Source organism: Chelonia mydas, chromosome 1, assembly GCF_015237465.2.
Source record: "Chelonia mydas isolate rCheMyd1 chromosome 1, rCheMyd1.pri.v2, whole genome shotgun sequence".
NCBI lineage: Eukaryota > Metazoa > Chordata > Testudines > Cheloniidae > Chelonia > Chelonia mydas.
The window spans coordinates 310,009,109-310,035,460 of NC_057849.1; the positions used below are offsets into that span (position 1 = coordinate 310,009,109).

Consider the following 26,352-nt stretch of genomic DNA (forward strand, 5'->3'; position numbering starts at 1 on the left):
ATGAAATAGAACTGAGACATAGGAAAGGGTGGAGTATCCTGGGAGCCAACTCTCACTTCTTTTCCTGGCAAAAGTGCTGACATTTTGCATAAGGCCAAATGCAAAATTACGTGTAAAAATCTACTAATACAACATAAAATATCTGCAAAGCAGAAGGACATGTTGCATAGCTCTGCCTTGCCACAGCTCTACTACTCCTTATCACAGACCTATACTGAGAAATTCTATCTAACCCAGGGGTCTCAAACACATGGCCAGTGGGGTTATTTCCTGCGGCCCGCCAAGCTCTCTGCACCCCCAGAGTTATTTCCTGTGGCCCATCAGGCTCCCCTCTCCCTCTCCCCCCAGCGCGCCGCGTCCCCACTCCTCTGCTTGCCTGCAGGCTCTTCCTGCTGCCGAACAACTGTTTGGCAGCGCTTAGGGCTTTCCAGGAGGGAGAGGGGAGGAGCGGGGAGCCGCATGCTCAGGGGAGGAGGTGGAGAAGAAGTGGGGCAGGGGTGGGGATTTGGGGAAGGGGCTGGAATGGGGGCAGGGAAGGGTTGGGAGGAGGCGGGCAGGGCCGCATGGAAGGGGTGAAGTGGGGGCGGGGACAGGGACAGCATGGGGGGGTGGGCAGTGATGCAGCCCTCGGGCCAATGTACTAGTCCTCATGTGGCCCTTGTGGAGATTCTAGTTTGAGATCTCTGATCTAACCCATTTAAGAAGGCTACCTGCCCTTATATTATTAGCTGATTAGAAATTTAACAAGATAGAGCAAACAGATCAGGTCACCTCTGAGTTCAACCTAGAGCAGACAGCTACTCCAAATTCTGGCCATTCAGTTTATCACTGTTGAGATGGTATTGCAATGACATACTGTACCTTTGAGAGAAGAGGTGACATGAACTACGACATTCTCCTCTTGGTTTAAAAATCCACCCTCTTGGCTTTTGGATGCAGGCATTGAGGCAATGGCTTGAATCTCTGGCTTGGGTTTTTTACTGCTAAGTATATATGGTTGAACATCCAGGGAAAAGTGCCGTGTATGTTTTTTCTCATTGCCTGTGCCGGAGATGGTGTTTGACTCAGTTTTATGAGATGATGATTGCTGTGAGGTTTTTGAAGTGGACTCTATCAGAGGAGCGACGAGGCTATCGGTTGCTGTTTTCCTGCGCACTGGCTTCGGCTTTTCAGGTTTGTGGTTTTCAACCTTCATAATAGCTAACTGCTCTTTGAATGGCTGAGGAAGTGGATTGCTACTTGGGATCCATTTCATCTTCTTCCTAGGTCTCTTAATGATGAGCTGTTCATTGGCATCGATGTCTGCTGGATCGACACTGGGGTCTACAGTCTGAATCCCTGAATCGCGCATGGTGGGTGTGACGTCATGATTAGACTGGGCCAGTGCTGCAAGCAACTGGCGCACCACATTATCATACATCAGATCACTTTCATTTGTTATAAAATCCAAGCGGTTCAGGGATTTTATATGGTCCCGATTTTCATTGCAAAACATAGCCAAAATATTGATGTCACAAAACTGAGACTTTTGCCACTGTTTCTTGGTCTTTATTCCAACCTTGTTCAGTTTATCAAATATGAAGTTGGACTTGCGGAATATGAAAAGGTGAACTAAGTTGATGAGAATGATCAAGTTCATAAAGCAGAGGAGGACTATGTCTACTCCAGCAATTATCCGTTGCAGCTGGACAGCTGGCAGCTTGCAGTTCACCCTGATGTGCAATTTGGAGCTGCTCGTTTTGTCAGGAGGCTCTCCTAGTGCACATGTAAACTCATTTTGCTTCTGCGTAGCATAGTAGGTGGATAAGTATGTAATTGGTATAATGCTTAAAAATATGATAAATAAATGTCTCGCAAGATAAAGTTTAGCCAAAAAGTTACTTCGCCCTCTTCTTTCCAGGTATTTTTCAAACAAATTCTGCTCAGGGCTTTTTTCCTTTTCTGCATTCTCAATGATTTCCCTTTTCTCCCTTTCTGTGATCCCAGGGCCTTTGGATTGTATTTGTTTCTCTATTTTTGGTGCACGCCCTTCTGCTGCACGGTGGTAGCAGTTATCGATCTCCTGAAGCAAAAAATTAAGCTCAGAAGTCAGTCTGGTGGAGGCTAGAAACTCCCAGCCAAGAGCTGGAATGTACATTATGCCAGCAAAAGCCAGCAGTGCATAAGGAAGGAACTTATGCTCAAACAAGGAGGGCCAATGGCTGGCATCAACTCCTGGCAAGGCATCTTTTAGTTCTGTCCAACAATATCCTCTGGCATACAAAGCTTGGTCACGGGTGAAGTTGTGGGGTGTGTAACAGTATATTGGCTCCTCTGTATAACAGAGAGAAAAGTCACTGCTGTGCATTTAACCTACAAAAGGAGCTCTGTAAAATAAATATTTCAAATGATATCAATTTTCTTTTACTGTTTCTTTATATGACCATCAAGACCACAAAGATTTAATATTAGATAGTTACAACCCGTTCTGCATACACCCCAGGCAAAACTATCCGCTTGAAGAGCTCTAATAAACCTGAACTAGAACTGTTAAAAAAAAAAGTTTTATAAATTGCGTTGGCTACCCCTTCCAATGTAGAACTCCACACTGAACTCTGGACAGCTAATGAATGGGATATCCTTAACCACTGTACAGTAGCTGAGACTGTTGTATCAAAATGACATGGCTTCCCTATAGAAATAAGCATAATATATGACTCACCTTAGTGAAATATTTTTTCATTAATAAAGCCAAATTAGTTGTAGTTGAAGTCAATGAATCTAATCCTGTGCAAACTCACAGTAACAAGGACTACTGTACTGAACATGACAGAGAAAATTTAAACTTAATAACATCTAAATACTGGGTCAACTTCATCTCAAGTGTATCTTCTTTGATTTCAATGGAGATACGCCAATAGAGAATCTGTCCAGTTAACAGTGTATTTAGCACTGTAAATATTTAGTTTTACCTTCAGATATTTACTATTAAAGATTTTGCAAGACTAGCAATAAAATATTCTATAAAGTCTAGTGAAAGTTGGAATACTGTTAGTTACTCACAATGACACAATAATGACCTTGACCTAGACAAGCTCTTAGGGGAGAAAGCATGTACTATATCCATGTTAGCTCAATGATATGTCTCTAGAGAGTACTGGATATGGAGTAAATTTTTATAGTGTTTGACAGGCATTACAAGAAGCAGTTGCCAAATGAGACCCATGTTAAGTAAATATTTTTCTTCTTGAACACCGAATGTGCCAAGAACATCAAGTTTGTTTCCATTATGAACACACAACCTGGACTCAATCTGGGAGCAACAGGATTAAACGGTTTTTAAGGGTCAGTTAAGGCTGCGGGGACTTTAAAAATTGTAACACTCCTTGAGAGTTGTTTCATTTGGTAGCAATGACTAACGATTCCATCTATGGTGTTTAAACCCTTCCCCATAAATCACATGCGCAAAGAAGCTCTAATCTTTGCTGCAGCAGTAAGCAAAAAAAATAAAATAAAATAAAATAAAATAAAATAAAATAAAATAAAAGACCCCCACCTGCCAAATTTACTGAGCCTTGCAAGGGAAATCGAACAGTTCTGTTGTGCTGTGGAAGGATCAAAAGGCACATGCACATACACTGACTGGTTACATGAAGACCCAGTATCAGGATTAGTTTTTAGGTGTTTTGTGTGTGGGGTGGGGGGTTGTGGGTTTTTTTTTGAAGCAATGCACTGCAATAAAGATTAGTTTCTAAAGTGCAACTAATCTGGGTGGAATAGTTACAATAAATGCTACTAAACAATACAAAGTCAATTAATTTGATAAGCCTAATTAGTGATAATTAAGTACCTTTACAACAGAAAGAAAGACAGTACCTCAAAATGATTCAGTTCCAATCTTTCAGAGAGGGCAGTTTAAGAAGAGTATGTTAATGTTACTCAGCTTCTCATTTAGACTCATTTTTAAGTGTATTTCCAGAGTCTCTTTACTCAAGCATCTTTTCTGGTTGCATGATCCCCAAATTCCAGCAATTAGAACAAAATCCCAGCTGTAGTGTCTACCACCTATTTCTACTAGGAAAATGCTCATTGGCTCCCTGGTTTTCGGCAATCACATCACATCCCATTACCGATCATGGGAGATACGTGCCGAGAAATTCCAACTCCTGCCATCAAGGGGTTGGTTACTGTTACTACCTTACTATTAAGGTTTCCCTAGAGATCCAGTAGGTTCCTATGGAAGAAAAGTTTCAGTGAAAAAAAGTAGCACAGACACTGAATGCAGTTTCTTATATCCAGAAATATATGAAAAGATCTTCCACGCGCTAAGCCACACCTGTCAGCTCCAAGTTAAGTTTCAGAGAAAAACAATTTATCCTGTGGCAAAGTATGTGACTATTTCTCATAGGTCACAGTACATACTGTACCAGAAACACGCAGTCAAGACTGTATACAACTGCTCACACAAACCAATTGCATTTATTCTGGATCCATGCACCAGCTGGTGTTATGAAATAAATCAGGAACACTGTTTTTTTGTTTTTGTTTTTCCACTGAGGCCCCACAATTAACTATTGCAATATTTCAACACAGAATTGCAATGCAATAAAAACAATCTCAATTAAAGGTCATATACTTAGCATTATTTATGTGCACGCACCATGGATTGGGCACATATCTCAAACTTGGCACGAGGAGTGGTATACTCTGATATAATCATTTAAATATACAAACTGTACAACTATGTATAGCACATAGGGGAGAATGTAGAGAAAAAGAGAGGGGGACTGACCATAATGACATTTCTGTGTATTTCGAGAGTCATGACAGATCAACATCTAATTGGGCTCAATCCAACCTAATTGGGGTCTCTGGAGTCTTTCCATTGACTTCAGTGGGCACTGGATCAGGCATAATGTACTCTACAGGAGCAAATCTCTATAGATCATGTATAGGAGTTCTTACTCCGCAACCATTTCATTCACATTGGTCAGAGATAAAAATCTGAAGAGTTGCACTATGATGTTTGACCCACAGAGTCTCATTTATTAGAGATGACTTCAAATACGAGTTTCTCCTGTCGAGAAAAGAAAGTCAAAGTTCTCCTTGTGGAAATTCGCTAGCTCTTCCACTGTGAAATACCTGTTTTTCAGCTGCTCTCATTGTGTGGTGTGAAGTGGGAGTTTTGTAGTTCATTACAGTTATTGAGCACACTGTACTATTTTTAACTGGTGTTTTGTTTATTGATGCTATTTATTTAGGCTAATGTATTGTTTTAGATATTTATTACTTTGACAGGCTTGCTATGAATAGTGATGCAGTGTTTAAATAATGAGGCACAACACACACTCAGGGTGAAATCCAGGCTCCACTGAAGTCAGTGGGAATTTTGCCATTGACTGCAATAGAGCCAGCATTTCATCCTCTCTGGGTACGCTTTTAGCAAGAAATAACCTATGTATACAACCTACTGAATGAGATGTTCCTGCAAATGTATTTTCTAAAACATATGAGCCAAACTCAACCCCAGTGTAATGCCACTGATTTCAATGAAGTTACTTTAGGAGTGAATTCGGCTCAACATACTATACCGACTTAGAAAATTAGTATTGATCGACCATGTTTAACCTAAATAGACATATGTAATCATACCATGATATGATATGTATCCTATGGGCCTGATTGTTCTCTCACTGAAACAGGTGTAAATCAGAGATAACATAAATCAGGACCCTATAATAACCTCAATAATTACAAAGCCAATGGTAATGTGTGTCTAGATCACAATATGATATGAAGAGGATGGTTCGAGTCAACCCCAGTCAGTTCTTACACTGATCTGGCTATCATTTCAGGCACGAGGACTGGGCTTGCACAAGGGAGAGGGAATAGGTTGCTTTGTGTGCCTGCTGAAACTGCCCAGGCTCAGATATTTTTACATTTTCTGTTTTAAAGTGCTTTCTGGGTAGGTAAAAAGCATTGGCCTACAAAAAAGAATAGCAAGAGTGTTAAAATCCCAGCTCCAACACTGACATCAGATACATACAAACCTAGGTTATTGGGTTTTAACTTTGTAATAACAATAATCTTCTTACATTTATATATCAACTTCCATCGTGAAAGTTCCCAAACCACTTTAAAAAAATTCCCGTTTCACCAGTAGTATAGTGTAAGCACAGGTAAATAGTTTACTCACTTCTCATTTGATGAATATGGAGTTTAGTTTAAGTTAGTTTATCCAATTCTTTTTTTTACCACTATACCACTGCTTTTCAGGTAGTCACTTCTACCACCACTGAAACGCAGCTCCTCTGGGATAAAACACAGTGGCTGCTTAACTGCATACAACAATACTATACAACTGTTTAGGAAAGACAGCAAAGAAAGATGCTGAACCAACTGAAATATGGTCAGGACACCAGAAGCAACACACTGCTTCACTGGCAAAAAGTGTCATGGGATCTTTAATGACTGAGGGTGGTCAGAACTTTGGTAGTAAGTCTCATCCGAAAGACAGCACCTACCTATCACCATTGATAGGGAACTAATCCAGAGCTGGCACAAATGGAAAAATGCTACTTCCATATATACTTGATCCCACACATTTTCCTGTAGCACCTGTATTCTGGTGGGAGTGGGTTTTTTTGGGTGGGATGGGGAAAGAGGCATCTGGTTTTTTTGGGGAGTGGTATGGAATGGTCTCCCATCTAGGCATGGACCGAGCCTGCTAAGGTTATATAATTGGATAAGACAACTTCATTGATTGAAATGCCAGCAGTTGATGTTCAACATAACTGTTCTAAAGGAAAACCACTTTGAAAATCTAGGGCCAAATTCTGCTTTGATTACACCCACAAAACTCCCTAGTCACTGTAGTGTTCCTTTAGGACAATTGTTGATAGAATAAATAACACTGTGCAAGTAGCATTGTAAGTGATCTTACTGCAATTCTTTATTTTAATACACTGTATTGTCTGCTATCTGCTAAGATTCAGTGTCCTTTTCTTCTGATATTTCGTAACAAAAATATCCATATCACTTTAAATTCTTCTGTATTTTGACCACATTTACAGCAACTCCGCCTTTGTCCAATTCAACTCTCATATGCAAATAATGGGTCAAATCCTGCTCAATTTACTCATAAGTAACTCTTGAAGTCCATGAGACAACTTGCACCAATAAAGTGAGCAAGATTTGGTCAGCTCTTACTGAATTTTTCAGCCAAATTAAGACAATCAACGCAGAACTTTGTGTTGATATATCTACATACGGGACTATGTAATACTATTAGTTATACTACATCACTTAAGAATTACAAATTCTTGACAGCTTAAGCTATAGTTGTCAGGCTAGAAGTGGTAAGCAAGAAAAAAAATCTTATATTTGATCTTTTGTAAATAATAAATCCTGCCTCTACGATATACACAAATAGCAACTTTAATCTTGGAAGATCCCTCAGTACTTTACAAACTCTAAACTATATCCTGCAATCATTCCCCATTGCAGAACTCCCACTGATGGCAGGGTCTGGCTCCTATTTATACAGGAATCGCTTCAACCCACCACTGACATGTAGCCATTTGCACTACCAACACTACACAACAGACTTTAGGAGAGGAAGGGAATGACAACAACTTTCTTTAAAACTTTAGGTAACAAGAATATAATCACCCAAGTTGGAGTTCGGCTCAAAGCCCAGGAGTTAATAACCCAATGCTTGGAAAGAGTATTGATGGAACTTTCACAGCTAGTGCTCAGTATTACATATGTAATAAAAAGTAACCCGGTCTACAGTATATTGAGAAGACACTGTCAAGGCTGGTAGGAGCTCATCTTTCTTTGCTTTTGTAGCAACTTGCGAAGTTCATGCAGTTTTTCCAAGGTTTTCTTCAAAAAGAGTGAATTTCACCTCAAATAAACAAGCCGTTTCTTTTTTTAAAACCTAATATAACGAATACTGGCATCTAAACATTCATGGACAACGACACAGTAAACAAATCAGGCCCCACTCCTGAAAAGACTTAGGGTACTCCACCAATGGTGGCAGTGTGTAGAGTATGTATTGCTACGCACTGCAGTGAAAAAGAGGCTGCATCCACATTGCGGTGTGTACCTACATGCAGCAATGAAAGGCTCTGGCAGCTTTGCGCTGCCAGAGCCTGTCCCCACCACAGGGAGCTGCCCGAGTCTTTCCCCGTTGTGGGAGCCTTTCCCTGTGATGGGGAAAGACTCCAGCAGAGGAACATTACACTGCTAAAAATAACAGTGTAGATGGAGGAGGCACTGCTTGGGCACGCAGAGAGCTGCATGGGGTACATACCCTACGGATTCAGGCATGTCTTCACTCTGCTCACCTAAGCACTGCCTCACCACCTACACTGCTATTTATACCCATACTAGGGAGGTGGGAAGTGCATGTACTCTACATGCTGCCATAACGAGCATGCAGGAGTAAGCAAGGGGTTAACTTTATGCACTGGACAATCCCTTTGAAGCCAATGGGATTACTCACAGTACATGAAGTTACTGTGCATCACTCTGAAGGAATGTGGCCTTAGGTACAGATTCAGCAAGGTGCTTAAACATGTGCCTAACTTTAAGCCATGAGTTGCTCGACTGCATTCAAATGGACTTGCTTAGTGTTAGGAATAGTTGAGCACCGTGCTGAACTGGGGCCTATCGTGTATGGAGCACAAAGGAAAAAGGTATTATGTAAGGAAATATGGTTCAGTTTCAAGCTTCTAAGAGATTATAATAAGCAATACTCAAAGGTATTTTTAATAAGTATGGAAAATATATTGATTGTGATTTTAGTAGATATTTAAAAGAAAAAAGGAATTTAGTAATAATTTATCACTGTCTGCATAAAAGAACAAATAGCCTTTTATACCTGATTTACACCCCAACTAAATTTAGTGCACTCAACAAAAGCAGACTCAGGACCCTATTAATGAAAGATCTATACCCCATTTATGCTCACGTTTTTGGAAGTTACCCTGTAACTTGCATGAATTCATGTCCTTCAGCAAGGATTCAACAATGGGGAAGGGATCAAACAATTCAATAATAAGCAGAAATAGAAAAATGCAAAGAGGAATAGAGTGACCAAGAATAAACAATTTAAAAATGAGAAAGTCAGCTAAAAGTTGTTATCCATGCTAGTCTAGACAAAGCCAGGCGGCACTTGTACAAATAGCTCTTTTAGTGTACAATTTAACAACATAGTTACACACATTCACGAAAGTCCATGGGACTACTCACATGCTTAGCATTATGCATGAAAGCCTCCATGAATCAGGGCCATGGGGCTTAAATCTGCAACGTGCTGAAGTCAGAGAGAGCTGAAGGCACTCAGCACCTCCACAGATTGCTTAGCACCTTGCAGAATCAAGCCCTTCTTAGGCAATGCTACAGAAATGTATTCCACAATACAATTCCCTTAGGCTTCAGGGAACACTATAAAGATCCCGTGCTTTAAACAGACATTAGTCACAATCCAGATTTACACATATGAATAGGTAACACTGAAACACAGCCTTCTGCTAGATAAGCCAGATGAGAAGCTTCATGAGCTCAGCTAGTACAGAACACTATCATACACTGATACGTCTATCATAATGCAGTAGAATACCATGCCACACACAGTGCATTCACAATATATCACAGTATCTAAATACATGCAATCAAACTGCCACAGGCATGCGTCATTCACACTAGGTACATAACTCAGGAATAAATGCGCAATAAAGCATGTAACCAAAGTATTTTATTTTAAGAAAAGTAACTAATTCTTTGTGTTTTTTTTAAAGTAATGTTAAAGGAAAATGGCTCTGCATCCTCTTCTCTCTGGAAAAAAAAAATTCATGTTATTCAGGTTAAAAAGTTCAGTCTCATGAAAAATCACATTACCTAACCAGTAACCAGATCTGCCTTCCCTATCAATACTTCTGATATTATCTAAACAATTACTGGGTGAAATCCATGTTCCATTGAAGTAAACAGCAAAACTTCCATTGACTTCACGGGGCCATGAGCTCAACAGCGGTATTTAAAGGACAGTTATGAAAATATAAATTCCACATAAGGACCAATTCCTGCAACAACTTACACACACAAGTCTTATCACATATGTAGTCTTACCTAACTCAGTGGGTAAGGTTATGCACATGCATAAGTGTTTGTAGGATCAGGCCCTAAGCTAATTCTATAAATTGTAAGTATTATTACTATTAATAAAATAAAAAGACAATAACTTTACCTTTATTTAGGAGTACTGTCCTACACTTCAGAATACAGGCTCCACACCTGGTGATTCAGTTTGTCTTCCTGAGGCACACTTTCCCCCACAATGAGAAAGCCTAAGTACAGACATTTATTCTCCTTTTCTCTAGATCCAGTTGGCCTGTTTAAAAGAAAAATAATTGAAAAAAAAACAAATCAAGAAAAGAGACTACCCTACTGCTAATAGTTCATAATGTCCCAGATTCTATACGCCTTACCCATAACTGTATATGATGTACATAAGCAGTCTTGATGTTTAATAGCCAATGGGCTACCCACACAGATAGGTACAATCTGAAGGTAAATAAGGGTGGCAGAAGCAGGCCCAATATTTATAATTGCGGGCATCTTCTCATGTAGCGTCGATTCTCTGTTTACATACATTTCAAATCTACACAGCATAGTCCTACATTAGCACTATATAATTAACATACACACAAAGTTATTTGGGAGAGTATTTGCTACAAAATATTAACTACATATAATAGACATTACCTTTTCTAAAATTAACTACACAGCACATGCTAAAATTCACTTACCAGGGAATGAGGCGTAAAGGCCTCAACAGTGCCTTGTAATGCCTCTCCCAGGGGAAGAGAAATATTTTTATCTGGGTCCTCATTGAAATGCAGAGGCCCAGAGTGAGAGAATTAGTTCAGAAATAGCAATTGTTGCAGTAGGGGGTGTCAGAAAATTCCTAGTTGAAAGCCCCTAGACTGTTTCTTATGGGGAGACATTTTTTCAATAATGAGCTATCATCCAATATGCGATGACCATGTTGCAAGATGATAATATCATTGTACAGAGATGTTCCATGGTGATGTACTGCTGCATCTCGCTTCAACTGTTTCCTCCTGTGCTATATAGAACTCTGTGAGGAAAAAAAAAACATCTGGAGGGAAGTGACATGGCTTACCCTCATAGCCACGTGTGTTTCTGTACTGTAATCTTGATTTCCATGATGGAAAGATTTAAGGGACAATATCAGAAGAAAAGTTTAGGTTTTGGAGAATGACCCAAAATGTAATCAGTGAAATTAATCCTATACACAGGGCCCAAAGAGAGACCTGTGCACTGTTTACTTTTCAATTCAGCCCTAATTTGAGGAATTAAATGGTGGACATGCCTTCTGCCTGGAGGTGAATTTCACTCAAAGTGAAAAAAAATCAATTACAATAATTTTTAGCAATTTAAAAATTCCTCTCCAGTGATCAAAAGCCCAAAGCAACCGTATAAATACTGAGGCCCAGATCCTAAAAGCTATTTAGGCATTTAGCTTCCATTGAAATCAGTGAGAGTTAGGTGATTAAATACTTTTGAGTATCTGGGCTTCAGATTCGATCTGGGCTTATACTGGAATTGGAAAAGGTTCACAAAAGGGCAACAAAAATGATCAGGGGTACGGAACAGCTGCCATATGAGGAAAGATTAATAAGACTGGGACTTTTCAGCTTGGAAAAGAGATGACTGGGGGGGATATGATTGAGGTCTATAAAATCATGACTGGTGTGGAGAAAGTAAATAAGGAAGTGTTATTTACTCCTTCTCATAAGACAAGAACTAGGGGTCACCAAATGAAATTAACAGGCAGCGGGTTTAAAACAAACAAAAGGAAGTATTTTTTCCCACAACGCACAGTCAACCTGTGGAACTCCTTGCCAGAGGATGTTGTGAAAGCCAAAATTATACCAGGGCTCAAAAAACAAGTTCATTGAGGATAGGTCTATCAATGGCTATTAGCCAGGATGGGCAGGGATGGTGTTCCTAGCCTCTGTTTGCCAGAAGCTGGGAATGGGTGACAGGGGATGGATCACTTGGTGATTACCTGTTCTGTTCATCCCCTCTGGGGCACCTGGCATTGGTCACTGTCGGAAGACAGGATACTGGGCTAGATGGACCTTTGGTTTGACCCAGTATGGCCATTCTTATGTAGATACATTAATAATAAACACCACAGAAATACCTATAAGTAAACTGTGCTTGTGCATGAAATCCCAAAGTGAAATGAACTCTGACCATAAAGTAAAACTGGTTATATACAACCTGGTCTGGTTTCACAGTCTAAGCAGGTCAAGTGCACAAAATAAACAGCATAAATGGTGGAAAATATCATATTTGTTATATTGTTTTATTCTTCTTTATAATAATGATCAGAAGTGTAAAAGCTGGCTTGTATCAGACGCTTTTTTGCCCAGGTATAACTCAAGAATAGTTTCAGTATAAAAAAAGAAACAAACGTCAAAAAATGAGCCCATAAGGTAGTTAAATTGTTGTAATCTCTTCTGGTAGGTTGGTGGGGTTTTTTTGGAAGGGGAGATGGAAGACCCTAGACTACTGCCCTTTAGAAAACAAGCTGCTCTGTATGTAAAGAAACTGTTTTTTGCAAAATGTCACTGCAGAGCCATGAGAATGTCATTACATAGCATCACAATCCCACTGCAGATGCCTCTTGCCCTCCTGAACTGTCTGCCCACTCCACCAGCTATACACATTGGAAAGAGACCATGCTATCCCTCCCAACTGGCTTCCTCAAGCCCCGGAGCCTGCCAATGGTGAGTTCCCCACAACCCCTAAATGGATCCCACTCCTTCATTCAAAAAAAATAAAATAATCGTAAGTAATGACTTAAACATGTCTTTAGATGGCTCTGCACTGACAGTGCCCCAGGAACAGTGGCTGGGCTCCAACCCCCAGGACCAAAACACTGACTGGGACTTCTCAGGGGACTGCCTGAAATGCTGATCCCTCAGCTTTCTAATGTCTGTGTGATGGGCCCTGGGACAGTAAGAAAAGCTTCTGCCACAGTTGTATTGGAGCATTGTACTTCCAAATTCAAATACAAGCGCATAAATATGGGCCTGATCCAAAGTCCAGTCAGCCAATGGAAAGACTTCCTCCGTGGCCTTTGGATCAGGCCCTGTGTGATGCAAAAGAAATCTCCACGAGAATCATAACAGTCTACTAAATAATATGTCACCCACAATAACGTTTATACATATTTGACCTTTAACTCATGCACCACACAGATCTTAACGCTGACAATTTCAATGGTGAGGCTGATTCTTACTGAAGACTTTTTCAGCCTCAAATACAATACGGGCTGAGATTTTCCCAGGATATCTGGATGCCGTTCTTATGAAAGTTAATGGGAAATAAGGCTTCTAAAGCCCTCAGGTGGCTTTAAAATCCGAGTCTATGAACTTCCTGGAACTTCAGTCATACCCTCAATATTACTTATCCACATGTTTTCCTCTTGAATAAGACTACTGAGTAAGGTAGCATCTAACAAAACAGATAGCTTAGGTCAGTGTGAATTCCTTCAGCTGTCTGTAAGTGCATGTTAAACTTCACCTTATTCACACTTCAGTCCTCAATCGCATGCATCTGACACCTGAAGATGAAGCTGTGACTAATATAGACAGGGTCACCCACACAGAGATCCCATGAGAAGAATAGGATGCTTATGTCTCCATCCATTTTCTGAGAACTGGAAGCCTGGACAGATAACTGAATGTCGCTTCCAGAAATACTATATGTAATCTTCACACTATTCCTCAGAATTGTTTTTGACTGTAGTAAACAACTCTACTGGATAACTATGCCTTTCCTCTTGAGTTAAGCTCATGACAGGCAGGGGGGTTTGCAAGGGGGAGAAAGCAGGGGCATGGACACCCTTGCCCCAATAACTGGCAGAGGTACAAAGCTCCTCCAGCCCTGGGACTGCAGGGGCGAGAGCGAGCTCCTCCGGCTCTGGCACAGAAATGCCATCCCAAAAGTGGTCAAATTGCTCCTGACGACAGGCCAGCTTGCGTCTCTCCTTTACTTGTAAGGCCCTGCCAAATTCATGGCATGAAAAACACATCATGAACCGGGAAATCAGATCTCCCCTGTGAAATCTAGCTATTGGAGGGGCAGGGCTGGGGACACCCCAGCTGGGCTCCAACTGCTAGTCCTGGCGGGGCTGGGGAGGGACGGGACTTCCTCTTCCCCTGCATGGCCACTCTTGGGGAGAGCTCAGACCCACCTCCAGGTACTTTCCCTGACTACAGGAAGCTCCGTGGCTGCTGCCAGCTCTGAAGGCTCCCAGCAGCACGGGGGAGATCAGACCCACCTCCACCTCCCTGAATCTCCGCCAGCTGAGGGAAGTTCCATGGCTGCTGCCTTTGGAGCCCAGCTCTGAAGGCAGCACAGAAGTGAGGATGGCAATCCCACAACACCCCTACATCAGCTTTGTGACCCCCCGTGATCCTCTTTTGGGTTGGTACCCCCACGGTTACAACAGTGTGAAATTACAGATGTAAACATCTGAAAACATGGAACTGACCAATTTTAAAACCCTCTGGCCATGAAATTGATCAAAATGGACCATGAATTTGGTAGGTCCCTATTTATTTGTGAACTATCTTTAACCTTTAGGTGAAATTCCCCCCAGTGCAGAGAGCCTGCAAAAGACTCTATGTACCATTTATACCCTGTGTAAGGCCCTGATTCTACAAAACATGTAAGCATGTGCTTAAGCCCATTGCTACTCCTTTCATCCTATTTGCTGAATCAGGGCCTATGAGTCTGTTATAAGTAGAAGTGGGGCCAAATCACTTGTGCAAGTCCTTTGCACCTATGCACAAATTTCTGCCCTTAGTTATGCCTTCATGTAACCAAGACAGAATCTGGCCCTGTACTCTTAGCAGTAATAATAAAAAATAGTCTTTTGCACTTTACGGCTATATGCTGCTCTAGGTGCAACCAGAGAAAATTTTGAAAATAAACACTTAAAATTAAAAGCCACTTTATACATATGTCAGATGACTTGAGTATGTGTAACATACCCTGCCCACATCTTGAAACAAGAATATTAGTATGAAAAGTTGATCAGAGATACCAAAAAAGAGAACCTCATTGTGTATTAAATAAATCCTCAACAAACACAATTTAAAACGTACTGTAGATAAAGAAATGCATCAAGAGACATTGAACTCATGTAGAAACTGTACTACACAGTGAAATAAACATCATTTATGCAGAAATGATTACATATCAGGAATTAAAACATAAAACTTGAACTGACTCATCAGTCATTTAACTTACTGTCTCCTTCCATTACTTCCTCATGAGAATTTTCTAGCAGAAGGGTGGTAGAGGGCTGAGCTAGGTAACTGCTAAGAGATATAGAAATACAGTATTTGTGAGCAATGTTTGGTATTTGAAGGCATTAATTTATAAATTTAATAAAAAGGCCAACACCAGAGCTTGGCTTTTTGACCAAAACGTAAATCAACTGGCTGCCAATGTTCTGCTTTATTAGAAATATTTAGCAGCTTTTGAGGGGAAAAATGAACATGTGATAGTTGACTGTGATATGAAAATTATCATTCACTGCGACTGGAAAGCACTGGGTAGCGTATATTATAAGAAAATTAATGTGATTTGGCAATTCTTGGACTCCATCATTAACCCTAAAGCTTTCGATAGATCAGAAATCAAACATTTCAACACCTCGACATTTAAAATGGAACGTAACATATGCAACAATTCATTCACTTCCTTTGGAGCCTGCGTTTCAGCTCCTTACTCAGAAAATCTCCCATGGACATCAATGAGAGCTTTGTCTGAGTAAGCAGCCCAGCACTGGGCCTGACCTGTTCAATGGAGAACTTTTCTTTATAATATTGAAACCACTTAGGAAAATAAAACAATACACACAAACTAAGCAGCTAAGAGCAAGGACCAAATTCCTCCTAATCTAAAGTAGGCTGAAGAACTTGGTGTCTGGGAGGATGAGGCAACAACACCATAAGTAGCCTCTACTCTAACTGCAGAATCACTGTCCTGACAATCATATTGCAGCTACCCACAGAACAAACAACTTCAGCACCTGCCAATGAAGAAAAGCATTCTGCACAGACTGTCCTCTGGGCATGTACATTTCTACCTCGGATGACCTATTTGTGGGTGAGGTTCAGGTCCGTGGGTTTCATGGCTAAAGACAGGAGGAACTGAAGGGAGAGTTAAAACAGCGCTGGACACAAAATGATGCACTTCAAAGTCAGATTTAATGTTGTATGTATAATTCAAGCTTCCAACACTTCGATTCTAGACATTGTAAAAGGGACCTATATACGGAAACGTGCCTGTAGCGCATCCAAACATTTGGGACTCTTTAGATCGAGATCCAAACTTCACAGCTCTGACCTGTCTCTAGAATGGGAGAAACAGAAACATCAAATGCAAAACAACTGCTGAACTTTGGGGTAGAGTGGATTTGGGTTTGATTCTGGATTAGAACTGCATGTCTGTCCTGTGGTTACAGTACTAATGTGTAATTAAATGGAATTTTGTGGTGGCTTATCATTTCTTTACATATTCTTCCAAGAAGGATGCAAAGGTAGGAGCAGTAAAATTCTGGTTCAGTTAAGAAAACACTGAAATTGTCACTTTAAAAAGAAAAATTGAATACCCCCTAGTAATATGAACATACTAATCCAGTGGGCTCTGACATTTCAAATATGGAAGGCCATCAATAAAGAGTGTATAAATTGCACAAGTGACACCATAAAATTATAGTCTCACAGCCTGTTTCTAGGCTGTTTGGCACCTTGTATAGTCATTTCCATCTGTACAAAGTGGGGGTACATTCCCTCCATTCACACACCAGTGGTAGTGTTCTACACAAGAGTGGTGTACTGAAAGCTGTATTGAAACTGTAAGCGATCACTTGAAATGCTCAGGGGTTTTCCTGGTCCCGCCTGCAGGCTAGCAGGATCTGTACAGAAGCATGCGATTCTGGACCTAGTACCAACTGGTTTGCAGGCAGCCAACCCAGTGTAAAGAGGGCTGAGTTGTGCCTCTCTGTTTTGGGGGACAATCTGCTTTCTATTTTTGGATTCTTGTGTGTTATTCCTGAATTTTAGGAAATAAAAGTAGTGTTACATTCCCACCCTGCAGCAAGGGTATTTATGTTTTTATCTAACTTCTCTGTGTGTATGCCATGAACATATAACAAGGTGCCAGACAGCAAAGAATCAGGCCTGTGGGTATGAAATGTTAAGGAAAAACAGAAGGGCTTCTGACCCTTTGAAGGGTCATGTACGGACATGTACCATGCAAGGAGATGTATATGAAGCTGACTGTGCGCTGGAAACCTATGTACTAAACTCTCTTATTAACATGAATAGGGACACCTTTGGTATTTTGACAGAAATACAAATACCTTTGACAATAAAGGAAAGAGTCCAAACATGCACAGATGGTAGCTTTCATCTTAAATTAAAAAAAATCATCCTTTTGTTGTCCTTAAGTTTCAGACAGTAATTCCTGAAGGAAAACACAGAATAAAAACAAGTAAATTCCTCTGGGCCTACCAGCTGTGTGCATTTGGACTTGTTATCCTCTGTGTATTACCTCCAACACCACTGGAGCCGACTCCTTGAGACTTGGCTGTTGTATGAATCCTTGTAAACAAGGCTTTAAGCCCTGAAATTTTAGAAAACAAATCTTGGGTTCAACTTAAATTCAAATCTGAATCCATTCAGTCAAAGAATTATAGGCCAATTCTGCTTCCATTAAAGGCAAAATGCCCATTGATTTCCAATGGCAGCAGAATCAGGCTCTGTGTGAGATGCAATTTTTCTAGGACTGGAGTGTGAGGGTCCGAGATGAGGAGAGGGCTCATGCCAGTCCTTTGGACTCTCTCTCTCAAGCCCCCAGATTTTTTTGGTAGCGTAATAGCCGAGTATCTTTCTTAGAGGCCTTTGTACCCCCACTGTGGTTACTGTGTGCCAACTATAAACATACTATGCATAGCTGTTGACTCACCCTCTGGAGAGCTTGCTTTCTAGGAATCATGCTATTTTATTTCAAAAACATTAAAAAACTGGCAAGTTCAGTAACAACACTGTAAAAGGGACTATATGTGAGCAAGTGTCCACAGGTCTCTCCTGAAAGATGTCCTGAAGAGCATAAGCAAAGGGTGAATTTGACCTCTTTGTAGAAGGTCAGCACAAGGACTATGGTATACACCATGTAAGCCTTAACTTATGACCTCAGAGTGAAATCCTGGCCCCAGCGAAGTCAAGAGCAAAACTACCATTGACTTCAATGTGGTCAGGACTTCACTCTCAAAATCATATTGAGCTTACAGGGTAGAGAAGCTTCATGGTGTCCCTCTGCACAGGGGTGAATTTCACCCAAAATTCATTCCCATCTAGCAGTGAAGTTTGGGGAGAAAATTATTTTAGCTCTCAATAGATTTTGTTTACATTCCAGTTTCTTACATCTGGCAAACATGAACTGAGATGACAGTCTGTCTTTGACACAGAGTCAGGAATAAAAGTTCATAAAGAGTGACAGCAAAGGTACCTCTGATGGAAGGAAGGTTCTTCCATATTTAAAGCAACACGTAAAATATGAAGCTCACTTAAACTGTGGTCTTATCATGGAATTAACATAAGACTTAGTTCAGTGCCTGGTGAACTACTAAATCCTTCTTTATGTGCCAATATAATTATTAAAACAGTAAATCATATTCTTAATTTCTCAGTGGTGATGTAAAGATAAAAGCACTCGGATACCAGGGCAATCTGTGTCGAATAAACTGCCTAGATAAACAAAGAAAAAGTTATGTTAACTTAAACATTTGGTTTATGAAATAAACACAGTAGTAACATCATAAACTAACTTTCTCTTTACTTTACCCATCAGGGAAGTACAGTACACGTTAAATCATGCTACAGAGATAATGACCTTTAAGACTGGAGATGGATTATTGCCTTTTAAATAATTCTCTCTGTCACGACATTTTTTGTTTGTCTGGTTATCTAAAGTACAATTGTGCTTTTCTGCATTCACTTTCTAGGCCAACGAGGCATGGGCTAATGCTGGGAAACTCAAGTTTTCTCTTGGTGCATTCCCTTTTGCAAGTCACTTGTACAGCACAAGCAAGCTGTCCAGTCAAGTGGATGCTATTCCACATGCTCCACTGGACTGCACAGACACTGTTGACTCCCTGCTTGGTCCTGCATGCGTAAATATTGGGGTAGAGAAGGGATATGAGGGGCTCAGCTGCACTCCACATATTAGTCATACAGACCCTTCCTACACTAAGCAAGATATGTTGCAAGAAACCATTGTTCTGAGCTCACCATACTTGTATAACGCCCGTATTTACATACACTGCACTGAAGTGTTTTACAAGTACTGGTTGCATGACCCTGGAGAGATCTGCCCTTAGGTTTCTTTTTATTTAGGAAGATTACACTGGCTTTAAGTGGCTTTCCATGGATATTACTATTTCTGGGAATTAGAATTCATAAGTAGTATCAGTTCTTATTGTTTATTCTGACACAATAACTTCTGCATTCAAGGGCACAAAGCAGCATTTGGGAAGCTGCCATGGTATTTGCGATAAAGATACAATAAAAAAACACCCCATTTTTGCCAGCAGAGTTTGCATTTTCGTTATCTACTATCTAATTTGCCAGAAGGTATGCAGCAGCATCCAAAGCAAAGAGCATACCTAGACTTTGAAAACGATAGTGACAGTACATAGGTAAAGCATAATACGAGCATCAAAAAGCGGGGTATGTGCTAATAAATAACACTTAGCAATAAGGCATGTATTCAGCAGGACTAACATAATTAGTAAATGCAGTGTAGCAGGACTAACGTCATTAGTAAATACAATGTACAATCTCTCTGAACAAGTGTAATTTCACTAAGAAGTCTCAGTAAATAGAGCCTTCGTAATTAAAAAAACTGGGGTCTAATCCTGCTCCTATTAAAATGAATGGAAGTTTTGCTACTGATTTCAACGGGAGCAGGACTGAGTCCTTAGTAATTAGAAGCTCTGATCCTGAGTTGTTAGCTCCCAAAAAGAAGACAATTTTGTTACACCAAGTCCATGCTGAGCTTACATTATAGTTTTATTATCCACTCTATTTTTTTTTCATCCAGAGTGTCTTTTATTTCCCACCCGCCTTTTTATGTTTTGTTTTTCTGAGTTTTGGAGCATCTGAGCAACCCAGTGACATCACTGGAGAGCAGAATGTGGCCCATTTTTCCAGTATAGTATAATGGTGTCCTTTGTCCTGAGAGGTGAGGTTTGTTCTGTCTATGCTTTTATCTTTCTTTGGACCAACTTCTGCTGTAGAAGGTACAGGCTTTCAAGCTAAATAGAGCCCTGCGTAGCTTGAAAGCCGTACCGCCCACCAAAGGAAGTTGGTGCAATAAAAGATTACCTCATTCATATCCTGGCATCGACATGGCTACATCAACACTGCAAAAACTGCTTTTAGCATAAGCTACAGTTTTGTGATCCCAAGGTGAACTTATCATATAGACTCTGTGTCTAGACTCAAATGATTTTGTTTTTGGTCTATCTGAAAAAGTTGTTTGACTCTTAAGGATACAGACTGCCCCTTGCACATATAAATCTTTCGAAGGGTAAAATATGTTCCTCAAGCTGCTGAGTTAAAGGCAGATTTTCCCCCGCAGGGAGTGCAGTTTAAGCCAAAAGGGAAAATGAAGGATTTATGTCAGTAAAATCAGCAGATCCGCTATATCCACATGCACTTGTTTGTTTATCCTTGCATAGTGACATCCAGTCTGACAATCTCTGAGCCTCCCCTCCCTTAATCACATGGTTCCCTTTGGAACTCTTTCTCTGAAAGGACTCTAGACACGGAGGTAAGTCACTGCTCCTTTCACCAGTTAAGTCATGGACAGATTTCTCCTGGGAAATCCACATTATCCAGAGGGAAGTTATCAAACTCCTTCCCCTCCCTCTCCCTCAGAAAGTTATCTCTAAAGACCCACAAAGCCTCCAGATGTCACACAGAAGGGCACTCGCAGTACAGGAGGAGCATGCTACAAATAGGGTTCCCCCTTCTACAGGGCTGGTTGGGGTTCTGCCCTATTTTGCTTGTCTCCACACCAAGCAGAGGAAGAGAAAAGTCTAGAGCCCTTACATTCTGTGGCGATGATTTTCAAAAATCACTAGTGATTTTGCATTCTCAATATGAGTGATCTTAAAGGGGGCTAATTTTCACAGGATTAGCACTCAGCACATTCTGAAAATGAGGCCCCTTCAAGGTGTCTCAGGTTGTGCATCCAAAAACTAAGGCACTAAATATCACTATTCATGTATAAAAATCTTGGGCTATAAATATATATTTTTTAAAGTAACTGGTTTAAAATTGCTTTCATTTGTAACATCAAAAATGTCTTTCTTTTAAAAAAAATAATTTGTCAAATAGTAAAGCCTTCATATGGTTTATGAATATTTAATAATGGAACCAAATAGAATATAGAGTTGTAAAAGTCAGCCCCAATGCATGCACAATACAGGCCTGATTCTGTCATGCTTACCTGACAAAACTTGAAGTCAACACTACCTACTAATGCTACTAGCTGCAGACTGCACAATCAGTTCCCACATTTTTGAAATACAAATTTAAAACTGATTTGAGCATGCAGCCTTAGATCACTTGTGCAGTGGTCAGATTAATACAAAAAAAGACTTAAAAGCTCCATTCATCAAGTCCATATTTCACAACCTAAGATACGTTTACTTGAGAGACTAATGACTTCAAAAGACCCATAACAATTTATGAGTTCCCAGTTTTCAAAGTTCAATGCGAAGGATTGATTTCATAGACCATAAAGGCTCTGAAGGGGATGCTATGAGCAATGTAGTTGAAAATAGAATGTTTACAAGCATCTGAATACAGGTTTTCACAACAGACAATAACCTAGTGGGCAAATAGTAGTTATTTTCATAATCGCAATAGGGCCTACCACAATATGGATGTAGTATATATGTATAAAATTACTATTGTTCACCTAACAGTGCAGTTAAACATGCATCCAATCCACTAATAAATTTGCATAATAAAGATATGTTTAAAAATCATTTTTGGTAGATCAGCATAGCTTCTGTTTAACAAATACACAAAACACACTAAAGTGGCTGCCCCAGCTTCATGTTTACGCTTGGGTCCACCTGCAGCATCATAGCATAGGGTAAACTCCCTTCAACTCCAGCAAATTCCCCGGAGATCAGAGGAGTAACTAATCAGAAGAAATCACTGCTTTGCAAACACAGGCTGGGCTTGCAGTCCTATTGGTTTAAAGGAGGCTGCAGGAATAAGGAGAGTGGAACTGGGCCCTGCACCTTTCTCCCTTGGGGGTTACCAAGTTTGGTTGTAGCTATTCCTGGAAGTTTCACCACCTGACATAACCTTTAATTAAAGATTAATCTTTAATTTCCAGGATAATCCTGGAGTGTAGGCAACCTATTTGTTCCCCTGTAGAGCTTTATCTGTCCACAGAGGGCTACCGATCTGTAGGCCCGCTATCCACAGAGAAAGCTGCACAATGATCTCGCCATCTGCTGCCCCTGCCCCTTCCCTCTCCCTCCCGGGTTCGCCCACCCGCGCTCTAGCTCGCCCCCCTCCGCGGGTGGGCCGGCGTGCGGAGCGGGACCAGGGTGGGAGTGGGCGCCCTGCTGCCCTTACCGGCGAAGTTCTTGGTGAAGACCAGGGTGACGAGCAGAATGGGGATGAGGACGGTGCCGATGGTGACCACGCGGTCGAAGGGCAGCTCGAGCTTGAGCTGCAGCAGCAGCGCCGCCAGCGAGCCGGCCTTGTCGTCCTGCTGCCCGGGCAGGATCAGCTCCTTCAGCTTCTCGCCCGCCAGCAGAGCAGTAGCCATGTCCGGGTGGTTATCGATGATGTGTTGCATAAGCGGCTGCGGGCGGCTTCACGCCACGCCAGGCTCCCCGGGGGTGGCTGAGCTTCGCCCCTGCGTGACTCTCCGGCGGCGCGGGCGCTCCCAGCCTACAGGGTGACACCGACAATGAAAACAGCCCATGCAGATGGGAGCCGCAGCCAGGGACCCGGGCAGGTGGGGCGGCGGGCGGGCTTGCAGCAGTGGCACCATCTCTAGCTCGCAGGAGATGCTGCTCCTATTGAGACTGCGGGTCTGCCGCCCGGAAGTTATCCCGGGCATGCTCCGCGGCTCTGCACGGGAGAGCACGCACCGGCACCCCGGGAAAGCCAGGCAAGCAGGGCGATGCAACAGAGCTATAGGATCGGGGCAATGGTGCAACCAGAGCCGCACGGTGAGAAATCAAAGAGCAACACAGGCAAGGCAGTGCGAGCTGTGCAATAACATTCAGGGAAGAGCCCTGCAAGAAAAGGCCGTGAGAGGTGGGCAAAGGCATTCAGTGACAAGAACAATGCAACGAGCTCTGCAATAAACAGCCACGCAATAAAAGCCGGCCAGAGCCAGGCTGCCCCAGGTAAAGTGTTGCAGATACAGGGAGGAGGGCATTTACCTTGTAACTTTGGTCTCTTCAGCTCCAAGCGGATGGTGTGACCCAAACGGTGACGTTGTAAATAACTGCAGAGGCGAAAACAACTTACCCCCTCTCCCCGTGCCAGGAGGAGGAACCGCACCTCCCACAGTCATACAATCACCCCCAAACTGGGGGGAATGGGGGGTAATTTATCGGTGCTTGTTATTGCCGCTGCTGAAAGGCGCTTGCACAGAAATTTCCATGTGCACCGAGCGGCAGCGACGCGCAGAGCGATTCAAGAAGGGGCTTGCAGCGGCGGGAAGGAGGCTGCCGCCCAAAGGCGAATGGGCTGAACGCAAGAGGTCCGTTCCGCTGTTAGACCGAACATCTGGAGCCCGCCTAGCTGGAAGCAGGGGCGGCGGGGACACTTGCAGTGGCGGGGAAGCTGGGAGCGGCGCTGGCTGTCACCAGGCGAGCACAGCGCACGAAGGGGCTGCAGAGCTCGCGCTGCCTCGCGCTGGGGCTGTGGCGCCGCAGCACGGCTCTGGGGGGCGAGCAGCCGGGTTTGGTACTGGGCTGTTGCCGAGCATGCTCAGTAGCCTCGCCTGAAGCGGGGGGGGGGGGGGGGCTGCCCTACCTGGGCATCCTTGTCCTCAGAACCGCCTTCCTCAGACAGCGGGCGCGAATCACAGGGGCGGCGCGGGCAGCGCTTGTGCAGGGGGACAAAGCATGCCCAGAGGAGAGTCAGAGACATGGAGGGAGGGAGCCAGATGGGTAGACTCAGGGACGTCAGTCTACGGTTTACAGGGGCTCCATGGAGCCGGGCACATGCTCAGACGGGGCCCTGGCCTGCTCCGCTTGCACTGCGGCCGATACCCCGCTGGATTCCCCCACCCACCACTTGATCCTTTTGGCCTGCCCGCTTGCTGCCTCCTCAGCCCCGCTCCCCTGCTCATCTCTGCCCCGGGCTACACCCCAGTGCAATTCCGGCTCCAGGCAGTCTCTGCTTCCCACCATCTGGGGGGCCCCACCTGTCTCCCCGGAGCTAAGGCGCCTGGGACTGGTGCAGAAGCCTGGCCAGTCTCAGCTCCATTGCTCCCCCGGGGGACCACAAATAAGTTTGGCGCCAGGCCCACAAAAGGTTAATCGGGCCCTGGGGACGGTGCAGGAGATGAGGCTGAGAAAGGAGGCGATGGACTGCAGGAGGAGTGGCAGAAGCTGGGGGATAAGGAGGGGGTCGAGGGGAGAAAAGTTACCAACCATGGGGTGAGCAGATTACATTGATGGCCAGAATAGGGCAAGGCCAGCATAGAGGTTGAGTTCCTGGTTGGCTGATCTCAGCCTCCCCTTCCCAGGCTGTGCTGTTAAAGGCAGAGAGTAGCTCAGTGCCTACAGAAAGCAGCTCATTATCTGAAACGATGCAATGACCCGCCAAAGGAGACTTGGCTCAGTACAATATTCAGGCTCTCCAGCTCTTGCACTTTTTAACAACCCTAGCTCCAGGAATCATATTACAGGAGAGCGCAGCTTTCATTTAAAAATATTAAGTTTCTAGCCCTTATGCTTTTAGAGAAAAGCTTGAAATGTGAAGCAAGTGCACCCTGAAAGCTCAACAGCCAGAAGGTAGATTTAAAAGAGCCCAACATTTAAAAAAAATTTTTTTTTTAAACAAATCTCATGATTTTTGGGAACCAGACTCTTTTTTTGAAGGTTTGGGGAGTTAGCAATACTGAACATACACACAACACACAAAAAAAAATATCATACATTTTTTGGCATTTAAAAGAATTCTGTTAGTTTACATAGGTGTAATATGTCTGTCATATCTGTTCAGAAGTGTCATAGTTGCTATTCTGATTGCCTGACTGTTCCTTGTCACTCTGCTCAAAACATAGGTTCACTCCTAAAATGCATTTATTTAAAAAGCAGTATTTTTTACTTATTGTCCTTAGCACACTATCATATATCTTGGTTAACATTGTACAGATGGATGTTGTTATGTTACTTAATTTATGGGGTTAATAGCAAATAATCACAGAAAATAATAATGCTAGTAGTTAAGCAGTCACATCTCCAAATGTTTTCTGATGTAAAATTTCCCATGTTCTTATTGTGATTTTAGTTTACAATTTTATATTTATTTTCTTTTGTACAGCACAAGTTTATTCTTTGTCATTATACAGCAGAACCTCAGGAATGCAGGTTGTTCTTAACTCTCAACAAAACATTCCGGCTTTTCTTTCAAAAGTTTACAACTGAACACTGACTTAATAGAGCTTTGAAATTTTACTATGCAGAAGAAAAATGCTGCTTTCCATTTATTTTTTAGTAGTTTATGTTTAACACAGTACTGTACTGTACCTGCTTTCTTTTTGTCTCTGCTGCTGCCTGATTGTATCCAGTACTTCCAGTTCCAAATGAGGTGGGTGGTGATTGGTCAATTCGTAACTCTAGTGTTTGTATCTCTGAGGTTCTACTGTATAACTTCAATGCTATCCGTTTTTCTGGGTTGTCATAAGACTTTTTCCTCATTCTCTTTGATCCACCTAGGAGAGCTACCTTTCTCAAACTGTTATTTCGCCTTTCTCCACCAACTTAATGCTTTTCCATGTCACCACTTGTGTGTTGAACTTACTCCTGAAATTCATGAAGGGCCCCATACTACCTTATCTGAAATATCTCCCCAAACCAAAAATTCTACTGAAGTTTTTACTAAACATAGATATATGTTTTTGACTACCTAGACTCACATGACATTGCTATTAATAGGAATATCTGTATCACAAAGGTAAGCACTAGTT

General features: G+C 42.1%; 1 protein-coding gene across 25 annotated transcripts in view; it reads right to left on the bottom strand.

The window, feature by feature from the left end:
• PANX2 (pannexin 2) overlaps window positions 1–26,352 on the bottom strand; it is a 63,477-nt gene that overhangs the window by 3,585 nt on the left and 33,540 nt on the right. For 2 of the 25 annotated variants that reach the window (XM_037889021.1, XM_037889023.1), the window contains 2 exons: window positions 22,770–23,090; window positions 862–2,313 (listed from right to left, as the gene is read on the bottom strand). In XM_037889021.1, the coding sequence (XP_037744949.1) occupies window positions 862–2,313; window positions 22,770–22,995 (1,678 nt within the window). In that variant the 5' untranslated portion in view covers window positions 22,996–23,090. The other 23 variants (XM_043550731.1, XM_007056863.3, XM_037889031.1 and 20 more) reach the window with 22 other exon arrangements.